At 42.5% G+C, this 22761-nt stretch overlaps 2 protein-coding genes across 7 annotated transcripts in view; both read left to right on the forward strand.

The window, feature by feature from the left end:
• Nucleotides 1–264: 264 nt before the first annotated feature.
• Nucleotides 265–19841, forward strand: LOC127004115 (FGFR1 oncogene partner 2 homolog). 6 transcript variants are annotated; one of them, XM_050871492.1, is made up of 7 exons: nt 265–447; nt 5199–5285; nt 7684–7820; nt 13943–14050; nt 16355–16495; nt 16621–16743; nt 17119–19841. In XM_050871492.1, exons 1-7 carry the CDS (start codon nt 441–443, stop codon nt 17296–17298), a joined length of 783 nt encoding a protein of 260 aa, XP_050727449.1. In that variant the 5' UTR covers nt 265–440; the 3' UTR covers nt 17299–19841. The 6 variants fall into 6 exon arrangements, with proteins under 6 accessions (XP_050727449.1, XP_050727451.1, XP_050727450.1 ...); XM_050871494.1 differs by lacking the exon at nt 5199–5285 and having other exon boundaries at nt 270–571; XM_050871493.1 differs by lacking the exon at nt 5199–5285 and having other exon boundaries at nt 275–447.
• Nucleotides 19842–21175: 1334 nt separating this feature from the next.
• Nucleotides 21176–22761, forward strand: part of LOC127004116 (trithorax group protein osa-like) — a 278016-nt gene continuing 276430 nt past the window's right edge. The window contains exon 1 of the mRNA XM_050871498.1: nt 21176–21237. The gene's annotated coding sequence lies outside the window, so the exon portion shown is untranslated. The remainder of the gene's footprint in view (nt 21238–22761) is intronic.

Consider the following 22761-nt stretch of genomic DNA (forward strand, 5'->3'; position numbering starts at 1 on the left):
GATTGGATCGGTCACCCTTCTTAGGCACAGGCTGTATGAAGGCGTACTTCCAGCAGGAAGTAAAGGTAGATGTTGAAAGGCAGAGGCGAAAGAGTTTGCCCAGGCAGGGGGTCAGCACGGAGGCACAAATACTTTAGGCTACCCTTAAATCCGTGCGTTTTTAAGGTAGTGCTTAGCTTAGAATCAATTGACTTCTCGTATAAAACAGGTCAATAGTCTAAGCTAACTTTAATAGTAACAGTGGTTTATTTTCAGGCGTGTGAGGTAAAGCAGACGAATATAGGCTTGGCAAGTTGGCACGTCCCTGCTTTGTTGTGGCGGCGAGGAGGGGGAAGAAGAGGAAGAAGAAGAGGCCGCAGCAGACATCTTGCGTGGACTCCCCTGTATTTTGGCGTATGGTGGCATGACACTTCCCCGCCCCGCGCCATAACCACCTCCAGATGTATGGTAGGTGTGCTGTGGCCCGTGTGTGTGTCCCTGAACCTCACTCCTGCAGCGGCCCGTGGTAGGGGAGGCCGCCCCCCTTAAGAGCACCTCCTCCCCTGGGGCAGCGCTTATCCCAGGGTCCCAGGCATGTTATTTAATCTTTTTCTGTTTTCTCCTTCCGTTTATCTCTCTACCAGCTTTCGTGTATGTCCTTGGAAGTCTCTGGTATAGCAACATTTCTTTCTCCCTTTCAAGTTTTGTTTTTCTATTTCTATTCTTTTCTATTTTCTCCTTCCGTTTATCTCTCTACCATTTCTCCCTTTCAAGTTTTGTTTTTTTATTTTCTATTTCTATTTTCTATTTTCTATTTTCCCTTTCCGTTTATGTCCTTGTAATTCTCTGGTATAGCCACATTTCTTTCTCCCTTTCAAGTTTTGTTTTTCTATTTTCTATTTCTCTTCTTTTCTATTTTCTATTTTCCCTTTCCGTTTATGTCCTTGTAATTCTCTGGTATAGCCACATTTCTTTCTCCCTTTCAAGTTTTGTTTTTCTATTTTATATTTCTATTCTTTTCTATTTTCTATTTTCCCTTTCCGTTTATCTCTCTACCAGCTTTCGTTTATGTCCTTGTAATTCTCTGGTATAGCCACATTTCTTTCTCCTTTTCAAGTTTTGTTTTTCTATTTTATATTTCTATTCTTTTCTATTTTCTATTTTCCCTTTCCGTTTATCTCTCTACCAGCTTTCGTTTATGTCCTTGTAATTCTCTGGTATAGCCACATTTCTTTCTCCTTCAAGTTTTCATGGTAAATATGGAGAATCACTACGCACCTCCAATACTGCTCCCACGGCATTACTAGGCTTTCCAACCCATCACATACTTTTGTGTTACTCTAGTTTTACCGGCACGTCAAACATATACGGCATCTAAAAGTGATGATGAGAAATAACAGATAATATTCCACTGGTATTGTTAGTTTTCACACTCTTTAATCCTTTTCTATATTCTTTGTCCACCTCTCTATCTTCTCTCCTTCCTCTGCTGTGCTTCTCTCTTCTTTCCCTTCCTTCCTTCCTTCCTTCCTCTGGTATTTCTCTGGTGTGAAGGGTGCCCCGAGCCTTAGGAACACTGGATTTCGTCATCTCGTCGCTTCCAAATATCATAGTCGTGTTAGTATTTATTAACTATTTTGTGGCTAGTTTGGGTTTTCACTTCCATTTTTGGGACGATCTAGCCAGAAGTGTTGGGTTTCCAGAGTGTAGTTGACATTTTTCGCTCAGTCGTAAAAAGTGCTGTGAAAGAATCGACTAAACCAACTAACCACACCTTGAAAAGCAGGTCAGAAAAAGACAAATCACCCACACTATTATTTTTTTTTTATTTATTTATTTATTTATTTTTTTTTTTTTACATCAAAGGAGGCAGCTCAAGGGCAACAAAAAGAGTGTAGAGAAAAAAGCCCGCTCCTCACCTCTCCCATAATAGACAAAAGTAAAGAGTGGGCAAAAGAGAGGTCAATTCGGGTGGAGAGGCATCTTGATACATAAAGATGAAGAAGAATACGTCGTTTCAAAAATCAGGCTCAAGTTGTAAGCAGTGACCCACCCCGCCTGCCCCCCTTGCCCTGGGTGCCTCCTGAACCCCCAGGCACAAACACAGGCCAGGACCCATATTCTCAGGTGCTTTCAACTCTCACCACAACTATTTCCAAAGGCTACGAAGGAAATTAGTCAGGTTCTCATAAGTGCTTTCCACATTCATGGTGCAAAGGCCTTGTCAGACTATTGCTAGGCTCATAAAACTGCCCTTGGAAATACCCACAACAACCTCCAAGACAGCCTTATCAGATGCAGGTGTGTAAGTCCTGAAGTGATTGAGAATTTGGGCCCAGGTGTAGGCCAAGGACGTGACCATGGTGCTGCACAGCTCAGTTTGGCCTCCCCGCCTGCACACTAAATAATTCCAGATAAAAGGCCTTTACTCTCAGAGATTGACTGCTTCTTGAATATAGGCCGCTCAAGTCTGCTAAATAATACCCCAATTTTTTCTTGCATTATTTGATGGTTTTTCAAATGGAGGTAGTTTAGTGTTCTGTGCAGTCCTATTACTTGCTATCATAACATTTTAAATGCATGCACAGAGAAAACTATCCCTGATCAAGCACTAAATACAGACATATGGGGGTAGGGCTTGCTGTGTTGGCGGTGCTGTATGGGGCTATCGGGGAACTGGTTGGGGTGGTGTCTATGGGGAAGGGTGCTGGGCGTGGTGGTTGGGTTGTGATTGTTTCAGGGTCTGGGTGTTATGTCAGTCAACGTGCGACTCACTTAGCTGGTCTTCCTCCAATTCAGGCTGCCAATAAATGGGTATCTGATGTAGGTAAACTATGTTAACCTAGATATTACCATGGCCCTCTGTCCTGGGGTAATGGGTTCTTGATGGTCGGTCCAAGGCTTCTTCCCGGTGGGGCCTGATGGTCGGCCCAGCCTGTTCTGGCGCACGCGAGTGTTTATAGTGGCGCCATCTTGCATTGGCTCATGCTGCCCTCCCGGAGCTCATCTTTAATCCTAGAATCTAGAGTCCAGGTTGATAGGTGGTCTTCTGGACAGCATGTGGGTAGTTTTGACCCACTCGGAGGCGGCTGAAAAATCCCAGCTTGGTGGCACCGGTCGGGGATTGAACTCGCGTCCTCCTGAATGCGGGGCAGTCTCCCTATCTGTTCAGCTACCACCTCCCCTAAGCTATAGCATATGCCCCAACTTTACTTTTTCTTTACTTGCTTTACAGTTGGGCGAGTTTACAGAAAATATCAAAGCATTATAACTTGCGTACCTAGCCATTCAAAAATAATAAGTTAATCATGAAAACGACCCAAACATAACTCAAATAAATTAATCATAAAAAAGACCCAAACAAACTCAAATTCATTAATCAGTGGGGCCTTATGCCTTGGGGGGCATCACCTTGCCCACCGTAGACACCAAACCCAAGGGTTCTTCCAGGCAAGTCTCCATCCCAAGTACCGCATAGCAGGATCTATCAACTTCCTCAAGCCATGAATTCTGTGGGTGTCTCCTTGACCTCCTCCACTTGAGGTTGTCTCTTACATAAACAACCCAGTGAGCAGGGTCAGCTTCTGGGTAGCATGCCACATGCCTGTAAAGCCAGAGTTGGTGTTTACAGACTATGTAGGTCAAGGTAGGCCTTGATTCAATTTCACGTAGTTGTCTTCGGTTTGACAGTCATTCTGGTAATGTTCTGTGATTCTGCATAGACGCTTATTACCAGAGGCATCAATCTGCCTCTCCAAGTCACTATTCAGTGTCCATGTCTCAAGGAAAGAACAGGGACATGCCCACCTCACACTTTCCACAGCACTCTCATTTCCAGAGTACAGGCCAGTCAATAAACCAACAGTCCTTGGAATCCTGAGGAGTCACAAGAGATCCCAGAGTGCCTTGCGATTCGTTGAACCAAACACTTGAGATTAACGTAGGCTGCAAGCATCCCCTGTTGAAACTCACGTCAGTGCTCCACCAGTACGCGAAGCGCTAGGGTACAGTCAGTTGTTGACTTGCCAGGCGTGAACTCCTCAAGAGTGTATATTTGCAAGAATTAAGAAAAGCAGTATGCCATGTTGATCACTCTTTCTGCATGATGACACTGGAATGTCGGTATTTACTCCATAATTAGATCCAATGCCAGTGGTTGGTGTTACTTTTTTCTGATTTATTTTAATCTGTTAAACATCACCAATAACCATTTCCATCACAAAATCATCATTTCTGAGATTTGATTAACTAATTATGCAGAGATAGGTTACTATTTTATGATGCTAACTTTTCATTCCAGTGGCAATATGTTACCATCCTTAAGGAATAAACATAAGGGTGGCAGAAAGTTTTCAGTAAGTCTATTGGATTTTTGCTAAGCTTCTATTGCACTCTAGTAAACAAACAGTCTAAATTCATGGCAGTTTTCTTTCAGAAGAAGAAAACTTCGTTTGGTGGGGGGGGTGGAATTTGAGCTGCATCCCTGGTTTTATAAACTTTTATTTGAGTTCCTGAAATACACAGCCTAAATCATTTTAAGAATAATGTTTAAAGCCCTAGTGTAATGGCATGGACACAAGAAGAAGCAAGACATTTTGCACATAAACACACGAGTGGTTTGACCTGATCCTCCTCACACTGGCACCACAAGTGAGTGCTGTGATGGAAGATGTATAAGACAGGGTGAGCTCACCACACCCAGCTTACACTCAGTAGCTAAGAACTGCTAGGTAAAGGGCAAGAGTATTACTACAAGACCAACCACCTCTGTCATCACTCTGTCCAGGGACTGAACCCAAGACCTTTTGAGTGTGAGCCAAGCTTGCTAACCACTACATTACAGAGCACTCTCAGGATTAATATATGTTTGATCACAGCAATAGTACCTTTCAACATTTATTATTTTATTATTTTAATCACTACTGTATGCATATTCATTTGCTAATCTTATATTTGTGCTTATTTTTTTTAGTTTATAAGTAAAACTAACTGAGACCTGTTGTTAAAAACAATGGCTTCAGCTAATCATAGAATCTACCAACAAATTGTATTCATCCCATGTTATGTCACCACTGCATCACACCTGCCTCCAACAGTGCTACAAAGAACAAGCTAAAAGCCTTTGTGTTAAAGCATTTGGAACACTTATCTTCCTATATATTCCTGAGGTTCAGTTCAAATTTGTGTTCCTGAGTATAAGACATTCTTGTCCACCACAGACTCAAAGACCAAGGAGATGGAGCAGAGCACCAAGGCAGCATGCAACTGGCATATAAGAACACAAGAGCATCAGGAGCCAACAAAAGGCCAGTTGGCCTACATAAGGCAGCTCCTGTAAACCTGTCACTTACTATTTATCATCCTAATCTATATGCTTATCCATCTTCCTCTTGAAAGTTTCAATTATTAGACTTACAGCATGGCTGTTGAATCAGTTTCACTCATCTACCTCTCTGTCTGTGATACTGTTCTAGCTAATACTTTTACTAAAATCAAAATGTTCTGTCTATATCTGATGTCTTATTCACTCTGTATAGTCCCCCAGGGTAGTGATCATGAGAGAGACCTGCTATTTAACTTTCATACTCTTGCGCTTCAAATGCAATGTTTTACTTCAGTCGCCAGGATGGTTATTCCACGTTTTTTGAGTTGGTTTTGTTTTGGATGCCAACTAATTCATTTTGTTCAGTGAAGCCCCATACATACATCCATGAGGGGTCTCATGGTCTGTGCCATCCTAAGATGGAACCTTACATCTGTTTGAAACCTCCCCAGTCTGTCACCTGGGGATGGATCAGCTAGCAGTGAAATCATACTACTGTGAAGATGGGTCCTGACATATGATATTCCAGGAACCTACAGCAGACCCAATTTCTTGCATGTAGTCCATCTGATGGGGAACACCTACCATTTTCCCATAGAGGGATGTTTTGCTAGCTGTCCCATTCAGTTTCGCTGGTGTCCCAAGGCTTCACCACAACCCTGACACAAAGGACATACAAAATTGAGTCTTTTACCTTACCTGAGAAGGTAAATTTGGGAGCATATGGTGTAGATGTGTCTCCACTGTGCTCATCTCTGTCAGTGTCCCTTTAGCCTGTGATGGGTGAGAACTCCTTAACCCGGGACACAAGGCACGTGTGGCATCCAAGTTACCACGCTACCTCCCCAGGTTTCCCCAGGTACCCATTTGCTCATCAGTCCAAAAGGGAGGATGAACAGCTGGGTGGACTACATGCCGACTGCCCAGTGTGAGATTCAAAAATGGGTCTGCGAATTTGTTGCTAGGCATGCAAACCTTTACACCAAGGAGGTGCTTCGGTGACCCGAAAAACATACATAGTATAGGTATACTTTATCATATGATAACTACTACCAGTTCAGCATATTTGCAAACTCAGTAAATTCATATATGCTTCCTCAGTAATGAGACTTCTCATCAAACAAAATGAGCTCTATTATCATTAACTTTTATTTCAAGTTGCTGCCTGTCACGTGTTTGATGATACTCTTAACTTAGCCTAACAATAACCCAGTCACATTGGTATACTCAGTGCATTCACATATGCTTACTCATTAATGAGACATTCTATCTAACAAAGTGTGCTCTGTTTTATTGACATTTACTGTAAGTTACATCCTGTCATGTGTTTGAAGATGCCCTTAACCTTTCCTAACTCTTACCCAAACAGTTATCATATATGTGTACTCAGTAAATTCATATATGCTTCCTCGACAATGGGGCGTCCCACCTAATAAAGTCAACTCTTTCAATAGTGACTTTACTAAGATTGCAGCCAATCATATGTCTGAAGATTACCTTAAGCTAACCTAACTCACCGAGTCATCACATTTGTGTAGTACTCTGTAAATTCATAATTTACTTCCTCGGTAATAAGACATTCTATCTTACAAAAATGAATAATGCAGTCAAATACATGTGCACCTTTGTCATCAACACATTATTATATAGTAAAGATTGATGATTACAAGTAGAATATTAACACTGCTATATACTTCATGCTGTCACAACAAAAGGTAAGAGGTAAAGGAACGAAGCTGTTGCCTCAGAGAACGTTATTTTTGACACGCTGGAATGGATTGCATATAGTTGCCACTGGTCTAAAGATTCTAGTTATTAAATCCAAGACCCAGTTGCATCTCAGCTTATATTATTACTTGGTATCTTTCTTTTTGGGTACTGCAATAGTGAATACTCATTCAGCTTAGACTTTCAGTCCATAGTTTGATGTTAAAAAATTGCATTAAGAATTTCACCAAAGTCTGAGCCCTTATAAAATTCCTGATAAGATTCTTTACACACTGACCACACTGACCACAGACTTGAGAAACAGTGGCATGACTTTACTGGGATTCACAGCCTTAAAAGCTCATGACTTATGATAGATTTCACATCCCAGGGACAAAAGAGGTGATGGAATTTATTTTCTAAATTTCATGCATTTTTAAGTACAATAGCATGGTGGAAAAAACAATGTTTTATCTCAATGCCAAAAGCAGAACTTTTCTTCAAGTAGTATGAAATGGAAGAGTATTTATCACAATGTTTCATAAGTAATTATTATTTTTAATCAATGATAATGGTGATTAAGATAATGAAGGTACATGTCTTTCTTGGGAAATTATTGTGCAGGGTTTAAGGTCCAGGCCAGCATTAATAAGGTGTGTTTGTGTCTCCCACAGACAAGATGTCGGTTTTACAGCAGGTGCTGACTGATGCCCGCAAGTTGGCCACCCGTCTGCGTGACCATGACTCCTCCGCAGACTCGCTGCTGTCCCAGGCACAGGGCATGTTCAAGCAGGTGGAGAGCATGAAGGAGGTGAGTGAGGGAAGAAAGTAGGGAGTAATTGTCTCACCAGTTCAAATCCACCACATACCAGTGAGCTTTCTAGGCCAAACTAAATCATTCTCTTGATCATAGCAGTAGTAGTAGTGGCAGTATCAGTACACCTCTCCATCTGAAACTGACAGCTTCTGGGCACTCTTTCCTGTTTTCTTTAACTGGAGCAGTGCCTAGGGGGCTTTTTTGTTTTGTTTTTATCCTACTCCTTGAGCTGCTTCCTTTGCTGTAAAAAGAAAAATAGTAGGCCAGGTCAGTTTCTCGTGTGTTTCACGACACTTGGTAAATGTGTAGTTAAGTAGATTCTAGCTCATCATTAGACTTGTAGTGTGATTCAGAGAGTGATATTGTGCACACCCGCAATGAACATGTGATGAGTGGTGAACAAAGTAGGAGTGGTGACAGGCAAAGGATTGACAAAGTTGCAAAATTTAATGGTCTAATACATGATGATTATATTGGTGGGTGTCTCCTTAGAGTGGATCAGATATACAGCATTCAGATGTTAAATATTAAGTGGATTCTGAAAAAGATCAGTGCTTATAGTAAAATAACTGAAAAGTAATTGTAATTACTTCAAGTATATTACAATAGTACTGTATTAGCACAGTTCTTGAGTCCAACTAGAAATTTGATAACTTGTACTTGATTTGTGATATTTGACAAGTACAAACATTTATACTTGAACCCAGGACTGCTATTAGTATTATCATCAAATTGCAAGATGGTACATATGTGTGAAGGATTTATTACCAACAGCAGCCGAAAATGCAGAAAATTAGAAGAAAAATATGGGCTGGGCGTGCCTTTTACTTATAGATATGGGTTTCTATTCTCACACACTTCCGCCTCTCGCATCAACTATTTCCAAAGGCAGAAAAAATACATTCAGTTTCTAATACATGTTAATTTAGGTTCATTGTTCAGAAGTAGGGTCAAACCAAGGATGAGAATATGTCTCTCATCCTTGGGCTAAACTACCACCAGAGTCATTAAACCACTCCTGGAAATGCCCAAAACTCCTACAAAAACCTTGTCTAACATGTATGCTTGGGCGCTGACATGTTTAAGAATATGACCCATCGACACCCCCATCAAACACAATGGTGGTGGTGGTGCATGAGGATGTGTGTAACGTGCACTTCATTGTTGTGGCGAAGAATAGTGCAATAATGACATCAGAGAGAGAGAGAGAGAGAGAGAGATTATTGGATTGTGCTTTGGATGAGTGACATAAGAGGAGAAAGAGGGGGAAATGGAAGAGAAGAGGGAAGAAAAGGTTATTAGGAAGATGCAAAGGAGAAAAAAAAACGCATTGAAATAACGAAGTAAAGGAAATAACGAGAGAGAGAGAGAGATTATTGGATTAGAGCTTTGGTTGAGTGACAGAAGAAGAGAAGGGAGGGAATGGAAGAGAAGAAGGAAGAAAAAGTTGTTGGGAAGACGCAAAGGAAAGGAAAAAACTCTATGAAAGGACGAAGCAAAGAAAATAACTAACGAGAGAGAGAGAGAATTTTTGGATTGGATTATTTGGATGAGTGACAAGAGGAGAAAGAGAAGAGAGGAAATGGAAGAGTAGAGGGAGGAAAACGTTGCTAGTAAGATTCAAAGGAAAAATAAAATAAAAGGACAAATGAAAGGAAATAACTAACGAGAGAGAGAGAGAGAGAGAGAGAGCATCTTAGTTTATATTCATTCATCTTCCTCCTACATCCATATTCATGCAAATCACCCTAGATATTACATACATTACGAGCGTTGCAGTTTCTTACTTATCACTATAGAAAAAAATATATGATAGTCTCGAACCCACGAAAGTATTGCTTGACCGAACACGACTCTGCCGTAGAACATTAGTAACTTGTTGCATGGAAGGTCACATACTCATATTACTACTGCTATTGTAAGGCTGGTTTTTCCTTATGTATGCACGAAAAGGCGTACGTAATGGAATGGAGAGCGAGTCACCATCATCACCACTGCAATAAAACTCGCAGCAACACCAACATATCTATCATACCAGCAACGCCACTGTATAGCCAGCGTGTGGGACAAGTGTTCACGTGTGTTGTTGCTCAGGAAGCCGTACACACACACACATGTACATACACTGCAAGGCTTAGAGCGCTCACTTCCTGGTCGTGTTATTCCTGCAGCCTCTCTGAATACACGTACAATACACAAGCCGGTGGACAGGAAGGTCATGCACAGGCAGGAATGTTGCGTGACGTCACTACTTACAACATCCTTATGATGGCCACGTGGGTGTCTATGCCTGACCGTTACAGCCCCCCTGCGCCCCGCCCCGCCCTGCTCCGCCTGGAACCCATAGAAGTAACCAGGGCAACGGAAGCTTAAAGTGCCCTTGACGTCGTTCAATGTTTCCCTTTTATAAGTCCTTGCGTCAAGTCGGTTCGCCCTTCGTAGTTCTTGACCCCCCCTTACTTTTCTTCTCGCCCGCCCAGAATACGCAGTCCAAGTGTGTGTGTGTGTGTGTAGCCCCCATCCTAGCACCTGACACATGCATAATTATAAAAAGAAAATTAAGAAGGATAATAATAATATAATCATCATCATCATCATTCCTACCGGTATACACTGCACACTGCAAATATGGATGGTGTGTGATCGAGTTACTGAGGTGTGTGGAGGGAGGAGGGCACGAGTAGCGACCACGCCCTCCTGCCCCTTCCCCGCTGCCCCTACAGCCCCAGGGACTGACCAAGTCCCTGGCCTGCTCAGGGCCACCTACGACTCAGGCTCAAGGTTTACACAAAAAAGAAATATCGGCTACCTGGCCACTCTGGCCACTGATGGCACACTTGCATACTGGTCGACCATAAGAAGTCAGTGTGGCTTGAGTCGTGGCGGAGAGCAGGTGTGAGGGCTGCTCGCTGCTGCTGCACACGCGCATCCCCGCCACACCTGCACCTCCCAAGCCTCGCCCACGGCCTGAAAAACGGTTCCCGTAGCGGTACGGCGACTTGTGTCCTGGTGCCCGGTACAGGCTTCTTGCACCCCAGGGACGAGATGTGGCACGCGCAGGTCCCTCAGCTGGAACCTGCGTTGCCTGTCGGGAGTGTGGGCGTCCCTCGTGCCGCGTCTGGAAGCTGTCATCACGCAGCGTGCGCCGTGACGCAGCCTCGCGCCGCGCCACGCCACGCCACCTGCACACCTCACCTTGGTGGACGGCGCAGGCGGGCGGGGGAGTAAGATCCGCGTACAGGCTGGTTCTCTCTCGTGCAGCAAAAATGATGGCGTGCGATAGCCTTGGCTGGACCGAGGACGAGAAGCCGGTGCGGTGAGGCAGCCTTCATGATGCCTGCGTAACCGGCGGGGAAAGCAGTGAGCTCGCCAGCATGACCGAGTGTGCCTGTGCGTGTCCGGCCGCTGTTGTGAAGGTGTTGGAAGTGGGTGGTTCGCTTACGCCCTCCTCTTCTCCTCTTCTTCTAACTCCACCTCCTTCTGTTTCTCTTCTTGTTCTTTTTCTTCTTCCTCTTGTTCTTTTTCCTTGCTTTTATTGTAAAGGAGGGAGTCTTCCGCCCCGCTGCCTTCCCGTCCCTCCTCGGGCTGTGTCAAGGTGAGCGGGTTCGCCCAAGTCAGCCGGTCACCAACCTGCCCACCCAGCACTGTCCCGCTATAACACCCGCCCACGGACGAGAGGACGGACGCTTGGAAACAGTCGCTGTGTGCTCAACTTTCACTGCAAACCTTCATACAAGCATCGCATCAAAGGGGAAACTTTCTCATTTAACTTTTATACACACTGCTTTTCATGTCTTCTAATCATCTTTCACTATAAACCTTCATACAAGCTCCGCATTAAAGGGGAAACTCATTTAACTCTTATTCACACTATTCATGTCTTTTTTCGTTATCATCTCCCCCGTTACTTTTTTTCTCATTCTTCTATTTACGTGATTTGAAGATGGCGTGACGGGTGTGAGCAAGTACACTTAGTAGTGGGTGCACAGGGAGAGGGAAGGAGGGAGGTAATTGGTCACCAAATGTGGCTTGGATAGTGTGCCGGAGGGTCAAACCAAGGTCGTCATGTTTTTATTTATTTTTATTTTTTTATTCTCCTTATTTCGAACTCTCCTTCCATTCTTTTCTTTTTCATTTTCTTCTATTTTTTATTTGTTCACTGTAGTCTTTTTCTTTTCTTATTGTTACGGTTATCATGTTTGTAATTATCATTAATTATTCTTATTATCATTATCATTATCATCCCCAATCTTCATATTAGGGATCTACCATCTTTATCATCACCGAATGTGGATAATCAAGATGACAAGGGGAGGGGTAGAGGGTACATTTTAGGGACAAGTAACCTTTGGGTATGGAGTTGGGGTGATGCAGGGGAGGAGGAGCTCACTGCATGGTGGTTGTGGAGGAGCGGTGTGGGAGGAGCCATGTAACAAGCCAGAAAAGGAAGAAGGGAACTGGATGGGACTGGAGGTGGGAGTTTGGGATTAAATCATAGCATTGGGTAAGAGGAGATGAATTATGGCAAAGATGATGCACTGTATGTAGGTGTTGGGGCAAAAAAGAATGTTTGGCAAGAAAAGTTTGAATTGGCTGATAGTGTGACATGATTATAGTATGGGGAAGCTTATGGTGTTGATGACAGTTCATGCAGATGAGAAAGAATGATGATGGGAATGAAGGAAAGATAGGGGGATTATGTGGGTGCATCAACAGAGGTGGTAGGATGTGAAGAGAGAGGAGAGATTGAGGTGTAGGGGAAGGGGCATAGGAAGGTGACAGTCTTTGGCGGTAGTGGTGATGACAGCTCATGCATATGGGAAAGAGTGGTGATGGGGGTGAGGGAAAGAAAGGGGGGTTATGTGGGTGCATCAACAGTAGAGGTAGAGTGTGAAGAGTGGGGAGAGATTGAGGTGTAGGGGAAGGGGCATAGGAAGGTGACAGTCTTTGGCAGTAGTGGAAAAGAGTGGTGATGGGAATGAGGGAAAGAAAGGGGGGCTATGTGGGGTGAGTCAGCAGTGGAGGTAGAGTGTGAAGGGAGAGGAGGGAAAGATTGAGAGTTTGGGGGAAAGGGGGTTAGGGAGGTGACAGTCCGTGGCGGTGTTGGTGAAGATTGGTGGTGGTTGAGGTTGTCTTGGGTGTGGCAACAACTTTCACTTGTTTCCCCTCTGATGACTGACTGACTCAACTGTGTCTGACTTTCTCTCTCTTCTCTGTCTCCTCTCCCTTGAATCACTTCCTACCTACCTTCTTGCAAAATGAGGTTGTGGACTCACGTTTTTTTTTGTTTTTGTTTTTTTTGTTTTTTTTCTCCTTGTTCATCCTGTTTCCTCCTAGTTTACTCATGTTTTTGTCATATCGTTATTCTTGTTCACATGCTTTCTCTCTATCTATCTATCTTAAACATTGCACTTTAGCACACACACACACACATGCACAGAATGGGTATATACAAGCAAACCAGTACAAACCAATCATCAGCTACTTACGTTTTGCAGTGTTCACTACTAAGTAAGTGTTACCCACAATGAAAGAAGCAAGAAGCGACACACCCAAAAGTGCAGTGTTGTCGTCAGAGACACAAAGAAGAAGAAACATTTGATGCGGTCGTGTGTAGAAAATAGAGAAGGAGAAAAAAAGTGACACCGTTATTGTCTTTGTGTTGCGGAAGAGAAGCGGAGCAAAGCAAAGTGAGCAGAGAGAGAAGGCAGCATGCGAGGGGGTGCAGGAAGCCCCTCCCATGCCAGCAGTGGAGGTGGGGGTGCTGGAGGGGCTGAGGCTCTGGCACTGCCTTCCACCCCGTCCTCCTCCTCCTCCTCCTCCTCCTCCTCCTCCTTCAACAAAGTCCCTCCCTCCACAACATCCACTTCCATGCCTCCCAAGCACTCCACCTCCTCCTCTTCATCCTCTCACCACCACCACAACCACCACAACCACCACCATCACCATCACCATCATCGCACCAAGCGAAAGCACACTGTGGTGTTTAAGGTATCCAGCCGTCTTTGCCATCATCTTATGTAGCAGTTGTAGTAGTACTATTTTATATATTTCTTTATACCATGTAGTGTTTAGTAGTATAGTATTGTTTAGTTACTGTTCCTACGTCCCCACAGTACTGCGAGGAGATGAATGAACTGAACGAGGCAGCCAACAACCGGCCACGCAGCGCCCTCATCCACTCCATCCAGCAAGAGAACAAACACATTCGACAGCTACAGCAGGTGTGTGTGTGTGTGTGTTCAGTATGCCTTCGTCTCCTCCATCACCCCTTACCCCTTGCTCTCTTCCAGTCTCTGCCATCCTGCTCCTCTTAGGCCTTGTCTTTTTGTTCCTTGTGATCCTCCTTCTTCATCCTTATTGAAACTCATATGACAGTTACAGCAGGTGTGTGTGTGTGTGTGTGTGTGTGTGTTCAAAATGCCTTTGTCTCCTCCATCACTTCTTTCTTGCCCTCTTCCTCTCCCTGCCATCCTTCTCCTCCTAGGCCTTGTCTCTATTTTCCATGTTGTCCTACTTCATCCTTATTCTGGTTCCACAGTAAGTGCCCTCGCAGAATCATGGAGTGTCACTAGAATGACTTGTGCCTGAGTTTTTAACCCGGTAGCAGCGGGTATCATGTTTTTTAATGGGCCCACCAAGCGAGAAAAATGAGAAAAAATCACCCCTCTCACAAACCATTTCATAATATACCGTATTTTTCAGCTTACAAGACGCACTTTTTTTCCTAAAAAATACCATGAAAAATACTTGTGCGTCTTCCAAGAGGAATGTTGTATTGTGGCAGCAACGTCCAGGCTCAAGTGAGCTTGGACGGTCACCGTATTGGCTCGACCGATAGGGACGTGGATTTGTATGTTGTCATTACATTATGAGGTTAACTTAAGTAACTATTTAATTCAGCCTTTTATATACCTCAGTACTTACTTGTTACAAGTATTTCCAATACCATAAACCTTCCTGGAGCCAAGCCACAAGCCCAAACGTGACCCAAACGTCTGTTGTTTATTGTGCGGCTGGTAGCGGCGGGAGCCTCTTGATCTTGATGGTACAGGTGGCTTATTTCCATAGACCAGCAAGCCTTTGGATCTGCTGTGTTGATGTGTTGTCTCCTATGCGCTTTTATGGAAATAAAACCACCCTTGGACAATGAAAGATGTATAGTATATTTACTAACCACCAACTAGTATGTCATCGCCATACGGACAAAATCGGACGAGTGATGAATGTAAACAAACCAGTAGCCTACATGCCACAATGTTTGTGTCGGGGACCCACTGTTTCAGTGTGTGTGTATTTACCAACGGTAGTTGAAATTGCCTAGTTGTACATTTGTGGTGAGTGCTCCAGCAAACTTGTGGTGAGTGCTGAGACAATAGATAGTTTTAAGAAAAGGTTACATAAATTCATGGATATGGTGAAGCTGTTCTTGTGTGAGAATGACTTAATTTTTTTTTTCTCAAAATTTCTCTCCAATATTAGGGTGTGTCTTCCAAGATGCAGCGTCTTGTAAGCCGTAAAATACGGCATATCAAAGTATTTGTGATCAGATTATGTATCATCTATTTTGGGGGGTTTGTATCATGGCACAAATTCGGCCAGTCTGCTACACGGTAAAGCCACAAATTTGGCCCGTCACTGCTACACAGTAAAGCCACAAATTTGGCTTGTTGCTGCTACACGGTAAAGCCACAAATTTGGCCCGTCGCTGCTACACAGTAAAGCCACAAATTTGGCCCGTCGCTGCTACATGGTAAAGCCACAAATTTGGCCCGTTGCTGCTACCGGGTTAATGTCATATCAGTCTGCATCAACAATAATTTGGCCGATTTGTCTTTTTTACCCGTATTTCAAGGCTCACTTAGTTGATTTATTTGATTTTTCATATCACTTTTTATGACATAGTTTGTAATTTTTCGACTTAACTGTGAAAATCCAACACTTCTAAACCCCTCCTAAAAATGGAACTGTTAATGAATACTAATACAGTGTTTAAAAATCTGCTGTTTGTGTCGAATTGGTGATTGCTCCGTCCATGAATGCCATCTCCGACTACATGCGTATGCGGCACACTTCCCTTAAGTCGACCCTGCTCACTGGGGTTGTATCAGTAAGAGACAATCCTGTGTGAAGGAAGCCAAGGGGGTGCCCACAAAGCTCACAGCTGCACTAGTTGATAGATCCTGCCATTGGTCGCTTGAGGTGGGAAGGTGCCCTCGATGAAGTCTTGCTTGGGAGACTTCCAAAAATGATGTCATAGGGTAGAGTGAGGCAGTGTGCCCCTCATTGTATATTCCTCTTGACTGATTGATTGATTTGAGTGACTGGCTTTCCACTGTCATTTTGTTTTACACATGCATTCTGTTACTGCTATATTAGACTAACAAGAAAAGAGACAGCATCTTTGCCCCATGTATGAGTTTAATTGACTTACATCACTAGTCTAGAAACCTTTCAGTCATTATTCTATCTCTATGATTTTTTCCCCCACCATTGCATACATTTTGATTTTAATTCCATGCCCTCAGGAAAACAAAGAATTACGTCTAGCATTAGAAGAGCACCAGAACGTCATGGAGCTGATCATGTCCAAGTACCGACAACAAGTGGCCCAGCTGGTGACTGTCAACGCCCAGCCCACACAGCCCAGCACTCAGGAGCAAGCCAAGGTAGTGCCATGCCCTGCCCTGCCACCTGTCACATTACTGAGTTTCCCACCTTGTTATGTAGCTAGTACTTTGTTAATGTGTGTTTGTTATTATTTATCCTGCTCACATGTCTCCTCTTTGCTCAGCTTGCAGCACAGATTGAGAGGGTGAGCGAGATGGTGGCAGTGATGAGACAGGCGGCCTCCCTCAGCGATGATGAGTGTAACGAGCAGCAGAAGCTCATCACAGCCCTCGCCACGGAGAACAAGGTAAAGCAGAAGAGGTTCTTCGGCACGTGTGTATTCTGTTGCTAAACCAAAATCAACTTCTTTCCTGGCCACTCATTCTTTTCTTTTTTCCATCCTACTGTGTCACCACTCCTTGTTGCAACCTCACTCTTCATACTTTAGTCAGTGATTTTTAACTTAGTCACTAATGAGTTGCATCATCATATTTATATGATTCTTTATTTGGGCCTGAAGACACAGTACTATGATTAATTTTTGTTTTCATTTATAATCACCAATCCTGCCTTTATAGGAAACAGGGTAATAGTAATTATTTTATCCTTGAAAATTGACTCATTTGGCACCAATGACTCTTGACCTTCATGATCCTTGTTTTCATTGATTTCCTCTTCTCAGGGCTTAAGAGAAATGCTGAACATTGCTAGTCGCTCTGGCTCCCTGCAGCCCCGCACCAGTGCTGTGGACGCCGGCACCCAGACTGGCCAGGACTCACCCAAGCCCGAGGAAGGCAGCTCACAAGACCCACAGGAGGACCAGTCAGCGTCGTTAGACTCTCACAAAACATCAGTGTCATGATAAAACTTGATGGAACTAAACAAATTCTTGCCTTCTCCTCTTCTGCTTTTAAAGTTCAGAAGATATAAAACTTTTACCTTTACTTAGGCAAGCAAAGTGCCAAGAATACTATATATATTAACAGTGAGTAAATCCTGTCTGCCAAGGGGTGTCTGGAGCTTATGAATGAAGGTAGCCAGTGTATCTGAGAGGAGCGAGAGTGAGTGTGTCAGTGTGTGTGAGCATCATAAGTTCAGCATCCTGGTGTTGGTGGCAGCGTTACAGGGTCCGGCTTGCCTTTGTGTGGAGTGTCCTTGATTTGGTTTGGAAATGTGAGTAACTTCTTTTTACTAGCTAGCTTTCCTACACACAGTCAGTAGTTGTTTACTTTTCTTTTTGTGATGGAACGACTGAATGATGAGACCAACTGTAAATTTTGAAACATGATTTGTTGTAAGTTGTCTTGAGTTTGCTAATACTTCAGAAGACCTGTGCGTCAGGCAGCGAGCCATCCATACCTGGCTGATTAGGACTCGTCCCCTACTGTGGCCTATGCCTGCCTTTCTCTCTCTTTCTCTCATTGATTTTTATTTCTATTTCCTACATTATTGATAATGAAAATAATCTTTTGATCTGTACATTTGTGAAGCTCCTTCTTTAGCTGTTATCATTAAAGTGTTTATTTAGTAGAGAAATGATGGATTATTTAACTAAAGTGAGAAAATCTATAATATAGAAAATTTTTAATTTTAATAATTTATAATTTATTTATATACTTGAAATCTCCCTACAGCTTTATTATAATTGAGCATAGAGGCATTGCAACCTCCAGGAATACATGATGAAAGGATGTGGGGTTGGTAATATTATTATTTTCCTTTGAAAACTAATTTATAAGCTGTTGCTGCCAGTTTTCTTCCCTCAAGCAATACAGTTAGTACATAAAGCTGTCCTGCTAGATGCTGTAGGAGAGTGCATTAAGTCATCCACCAGTAATGTCTCTGGTCCAGTAGTATGTAATGTTGAGGTACAAGGCATGCATGACCCCTAGGCGTGGTGTGGCTGTGTTTCCCTCGTCTAGGGTGGTAGTCACCTCTCTGTCAAACATACCGAGTCTAACAGTAATTGGAAATTATCTTGATTCTGGTATTTCTAATTAGGAGTAATAGAATGCTGAAATAGACAGAATGGTAATGCATTAATCAAAACATGAAAGATGCATAATGTTTGATTTTTTTTTTTTCTGTTAAAGAATTGATGCATATTAAATGAAAGGACTTTTGTCACATTTTATGCTAGTAATGTAGTACAAGGCAGTTTACAGTCAACTTAGTATTTAGTTTTCATATATAGGACCAGTCTACAGTTACTCAGAAAACCTTGTAGTGTGTTTACATGCAAAACTACTTGCATATCATTGTTTCTAGAACACATCACTGTTTGTTTAGCACAGAAAACAGAACATTACCACACATTCCTGTACCAACTGTGTCTCCTTCCATAATAGTGTATGTACATTGTGTGCGTGATAGGACACACCCGTCACACGTGTGCAGCTCTTGCCATCCTGACCTCTAAAACTTGCTTATCAGAAATTAATAATCTTTTAAAGTTGAAGAAAGGTCCTTCTAGTATGAATGAAAAGCTTTGTAAACAAATGATGGTTCTGAAGGAAGTTGGAGTATCATTAAACTTGTGCACAGATTTGCCTTCGCCACCTTTGATGTACTATTTGTATCATATTGCTGGCCCTGAAAATTGCTCTTGAGAACTGCTCTAAAGTATGAAGCTGTTTTATAATGAACTGTTCAGAAGGACTTCAGATGTAATATTGACTTTATATATTACCTCAAAATCCAAGTGGTGAGTTGTACTAAGTGTGTTGACCACCAGCACCACTCAAGCATGGCAATCCCAGCATGGATTACACTGGAAGCACCTCTGCTGCTGAGCATGAACATGTGCTGAGGAAACTGTTATGAAGATGCAGATTAAGAGTGTGGGTCTTGCATGTGTGGAGGAGTGCTGAGCAAACTGTTCTCCATGTGTTGTGAGACTGTGAACTTGATGGTATAACAAAAAAGTGCAACATGGAAGATTATAAAAAAATTATTGTGCACTTGCTGAACAGGACAGGAAACCATATCACTGGAGCCCATTTTTGTACAAGACCTGTGCAAGTCTTGGTGTGCCTCTATTGTCTCTTCCTTTTAGCAGACTTGTCTAGACACAGTGAAACCATGACACGGAATTCCCTGTGATTTTATCGGCTGGAATAAAATATATTTATGCATAATGTATAAGGTGATACTCTACAATTGGCGCTGCAGAAACCTTGTACATCTGGAGGCAAATTTAGCCGCCTTTGGAAAATCCTCGTCTTTCTTACAAATTGCCGGACTTACCTGGTGATTGGCCTCTTATGAATTAGTTTACAGCACATATTCTGCATGGTACTACTTGGGAACTCGGACACATTCTCCCACGAGCTCAAGACAATGGCAAATGTGTCTAGAGTACTACTTGATCACGTCATGTTTCAATAAACCACAATATTTGATGAACCCACACTTTGTCTTATACCTGTGGCAGTGCAAGTACAGTGACAGTAAAGCTAAAAGTACAGATATCAGCATACTCTTGGCTTTGCTACCATTGACCCTTGAGCCTGTGGTTGGCCAGTGCAACATCTAGGGCACCACAGTTTACCTTCCCAATGTACCCATTTATCAACTTTCCCAAAGGAAGGAGAAGCAGCTGGGTGGGCTGCATGCCAACTGCCCAGGCCGGGATTTGAACCCAGGCCCGCAGGTTCATAGTTAGGAACGCTAGCCACTCCACCACAGTGACACTTGATGTGACAGTAAGGTGAAAAATCAACTAGTTATACAGTTTATATATGTATATACTAAATGTTGGGTTCTGTATTTATTCACATTTCATTTGAGTAAGAGATTATGAGCTTAAGCTTTAGTCATTTTTTGAGCCTTGTTTTAAATAAAGAAATGATTGGGCAAGAGAGTAGCCCAGTAGAATGTAACTGATTTCATGGCTTTTTGTGGTTTCTTTGTCAGCAATTTTACTTTGGACCATGTAAAAAGGACTAAAGGGTTAGTGTCATCAGTAAATGGTTGCATCCTCCCCCTGAAGCTTGTTTCCTATGTGTTATTTGAGAAAGGCAAAGATAAAGTAGAGTAACCTATTGCACTACTCAAATAGCTGGTTGGTAATATATAAGTAGCGTGCAATTATTTTAAAGGGTAGTGCCAGTATTCACTACCATAAGAATATGTTTCCTTGCCATAATAATAATAGTTTGGTCTTAGGTGCAAGTATGAGTAGAATTCTGCCATATAACCTACCTATTTGGGTCTGTTGAGAATTCAGATACTTTTTTTTATGTTCAGATTAGCCATTCATCATCCCGACTCGAGATATCACTGAACGATTTTTCCTTTCATTTAGCGTCCATATACCCATACATCACTCACTGGTGTGTTTAGGATATTAGAGCAAATTAATGCGACACACCACGGCAGCATGCAGGTATAGGCTAGGCACATATATGCTACTGGCACGATGGAATACTTTCGATTTTTTATTTATTTATTTATTTATTTATTTTTTATTTACTTTTTTTTTTTACAACGCAAAATAATATCTCCCTATGGTAGAGTTTCAACTTATTAATCATAATCCTTGGTTATAAAACAAAAGCCCTCATAAATAAAGTTTGAGGTTGATTGCGTAGTAATCAGGAAGCATTGTCTGCTGGAAACAAACCAAACAAAATTAAGTATTTAACCTTTACTATATAAGAACCCTTGATTCCCGCCGGAAAAAAAAAAAAAATTGATTCAACGCTTCAGTGTTGTGGTGGACAGCAGAGGGGACGGGACCGCGACGCTTCAGTAAGGCGCCTGGGAATTATGTCATTGCTGCTGCAGGACTGGAGCAGCCGTGAGTATCTTCATAGTAGTACTCAAACTTTGTAGTATTCATGGCTTTTTTCCTAATGCCCGTCGAGTCGTTGACGCCCCGGAAACTAATCACTGTTAAACTGTACCCTCCTGCTCCTTGGCGTAGCTGCGGGGACATCTTTTTCAGTAGGCTATCAATAGTTTATGTATAAAGCGACATAACCTACTGCTATAATTACTGGCCATTTTATCACTGGATGCTGGACGATATAAAACAACAGTAAATATAACAGTTGGCTATCTCGCCAAATAAATTATTGATAGCCTACTTTTGATAATAAATAGTTAACGCGTATTTTAGCATTAGAGAACAACGTACATTAACCTTTCGTAAACCACACAGTCGTGGATGTTATGATAAACTAATGGAATGCCTTGAGGAGGCTACAAGCACAAGGCCCTTGCCGTGGTTGTTCTCTGAGGAGAGACACCTACGCCCACCACCACGAGGGAGAGTGTGTACGTGCGTGCGTGCGTGTGTTTTGAGATAGGGAATACCCACATGCAATGACTTCCTTTTCCGATGGCATACGGCTGCATACCCTTTTATCCTGCTACACCTCCACTGCGCACAACAGAACGGGTTTTAGTTATCACAATAACATATCTAACAAATTAAGTCAAAATTAATCGCCAATACGGGGCTTCACCTCCCCTAACTTTTTAGTGAAGGAAAAAATATATTATTGCAGGAACGAATATTTGCGACAGAAACGGTATAAGAAATGTTGAAGAGCACATTGAGATCTATCAAAAAGAAAATGTGTCGACCACCTGAGTGAAATTTAATACGCTGTGTTATGTCTGTTGGCACACTTTGCAGTGCCCCCATCTTTAGGAACTTTGTCACGAGAGGGAAACTTTTGATAAATTTTAGTGACAAGTCCGGGGGAATGAGATGCAATGGAAAGTATGGGAAAATTTGTTTTCATTATATATACATGCATTTCTTGTTTTTCCTTTATCTTATAGTTTGTTTTGAAAGTAACAAAATAGAATTACAATATACTATAAAACACAAAAGACCAAAAATGAGATTCATAAACTAAGAACTGGTGATACGAAAGTGCCGTTGGAAAGTCACACTTCATCCTCTTTCAAACGTCAAAACAAACAATATCCATTATCAGGTTGACAGCTACTGACTGTTGAGTTTGTTGGGAGTGGTGGGAGCGATGCTGTTGGAAGACGTGGCTCGTGAAGGTAAATACAGATTTACATCATCTTCCATGTTTTGACAACGGTATTACTAGATATAATGGGGCCGTTTTGTGGTGTTGTTTGTTTCGGTTAGAGCAAGATAATAGAGGGTCGACCGGGGATAAAGCACCTCCCCCCCTCTTTCTGTTAGCAGGTAATATTAGGCTTGGTTCGACTTGTTAAGTTTAAATACTCTTTACCTTGCTACACCCCTTGTATGTCGGTAAATGTGATAAATGAGATAACCTGCACACGTTAATTTAATTGTATGTCGGTAAGTGTGATAACTTTCTTGTACCTCTTG

The sequence above is a fragment of the Eriocheir sinensis genome, chromosome 27 (genome assembly GCF_024679095.1).
Source record: "Eriocheir sinensis breed Jianghai 21 chromosome 27, ASM2467909v1, whole genome shotgun sequence".
NCBI lineage: Eukaryota > Metazoa > Arthropoda > Malacostraca > Decapoda > Varunidae > Eriocheir > Eriocheir sinensis.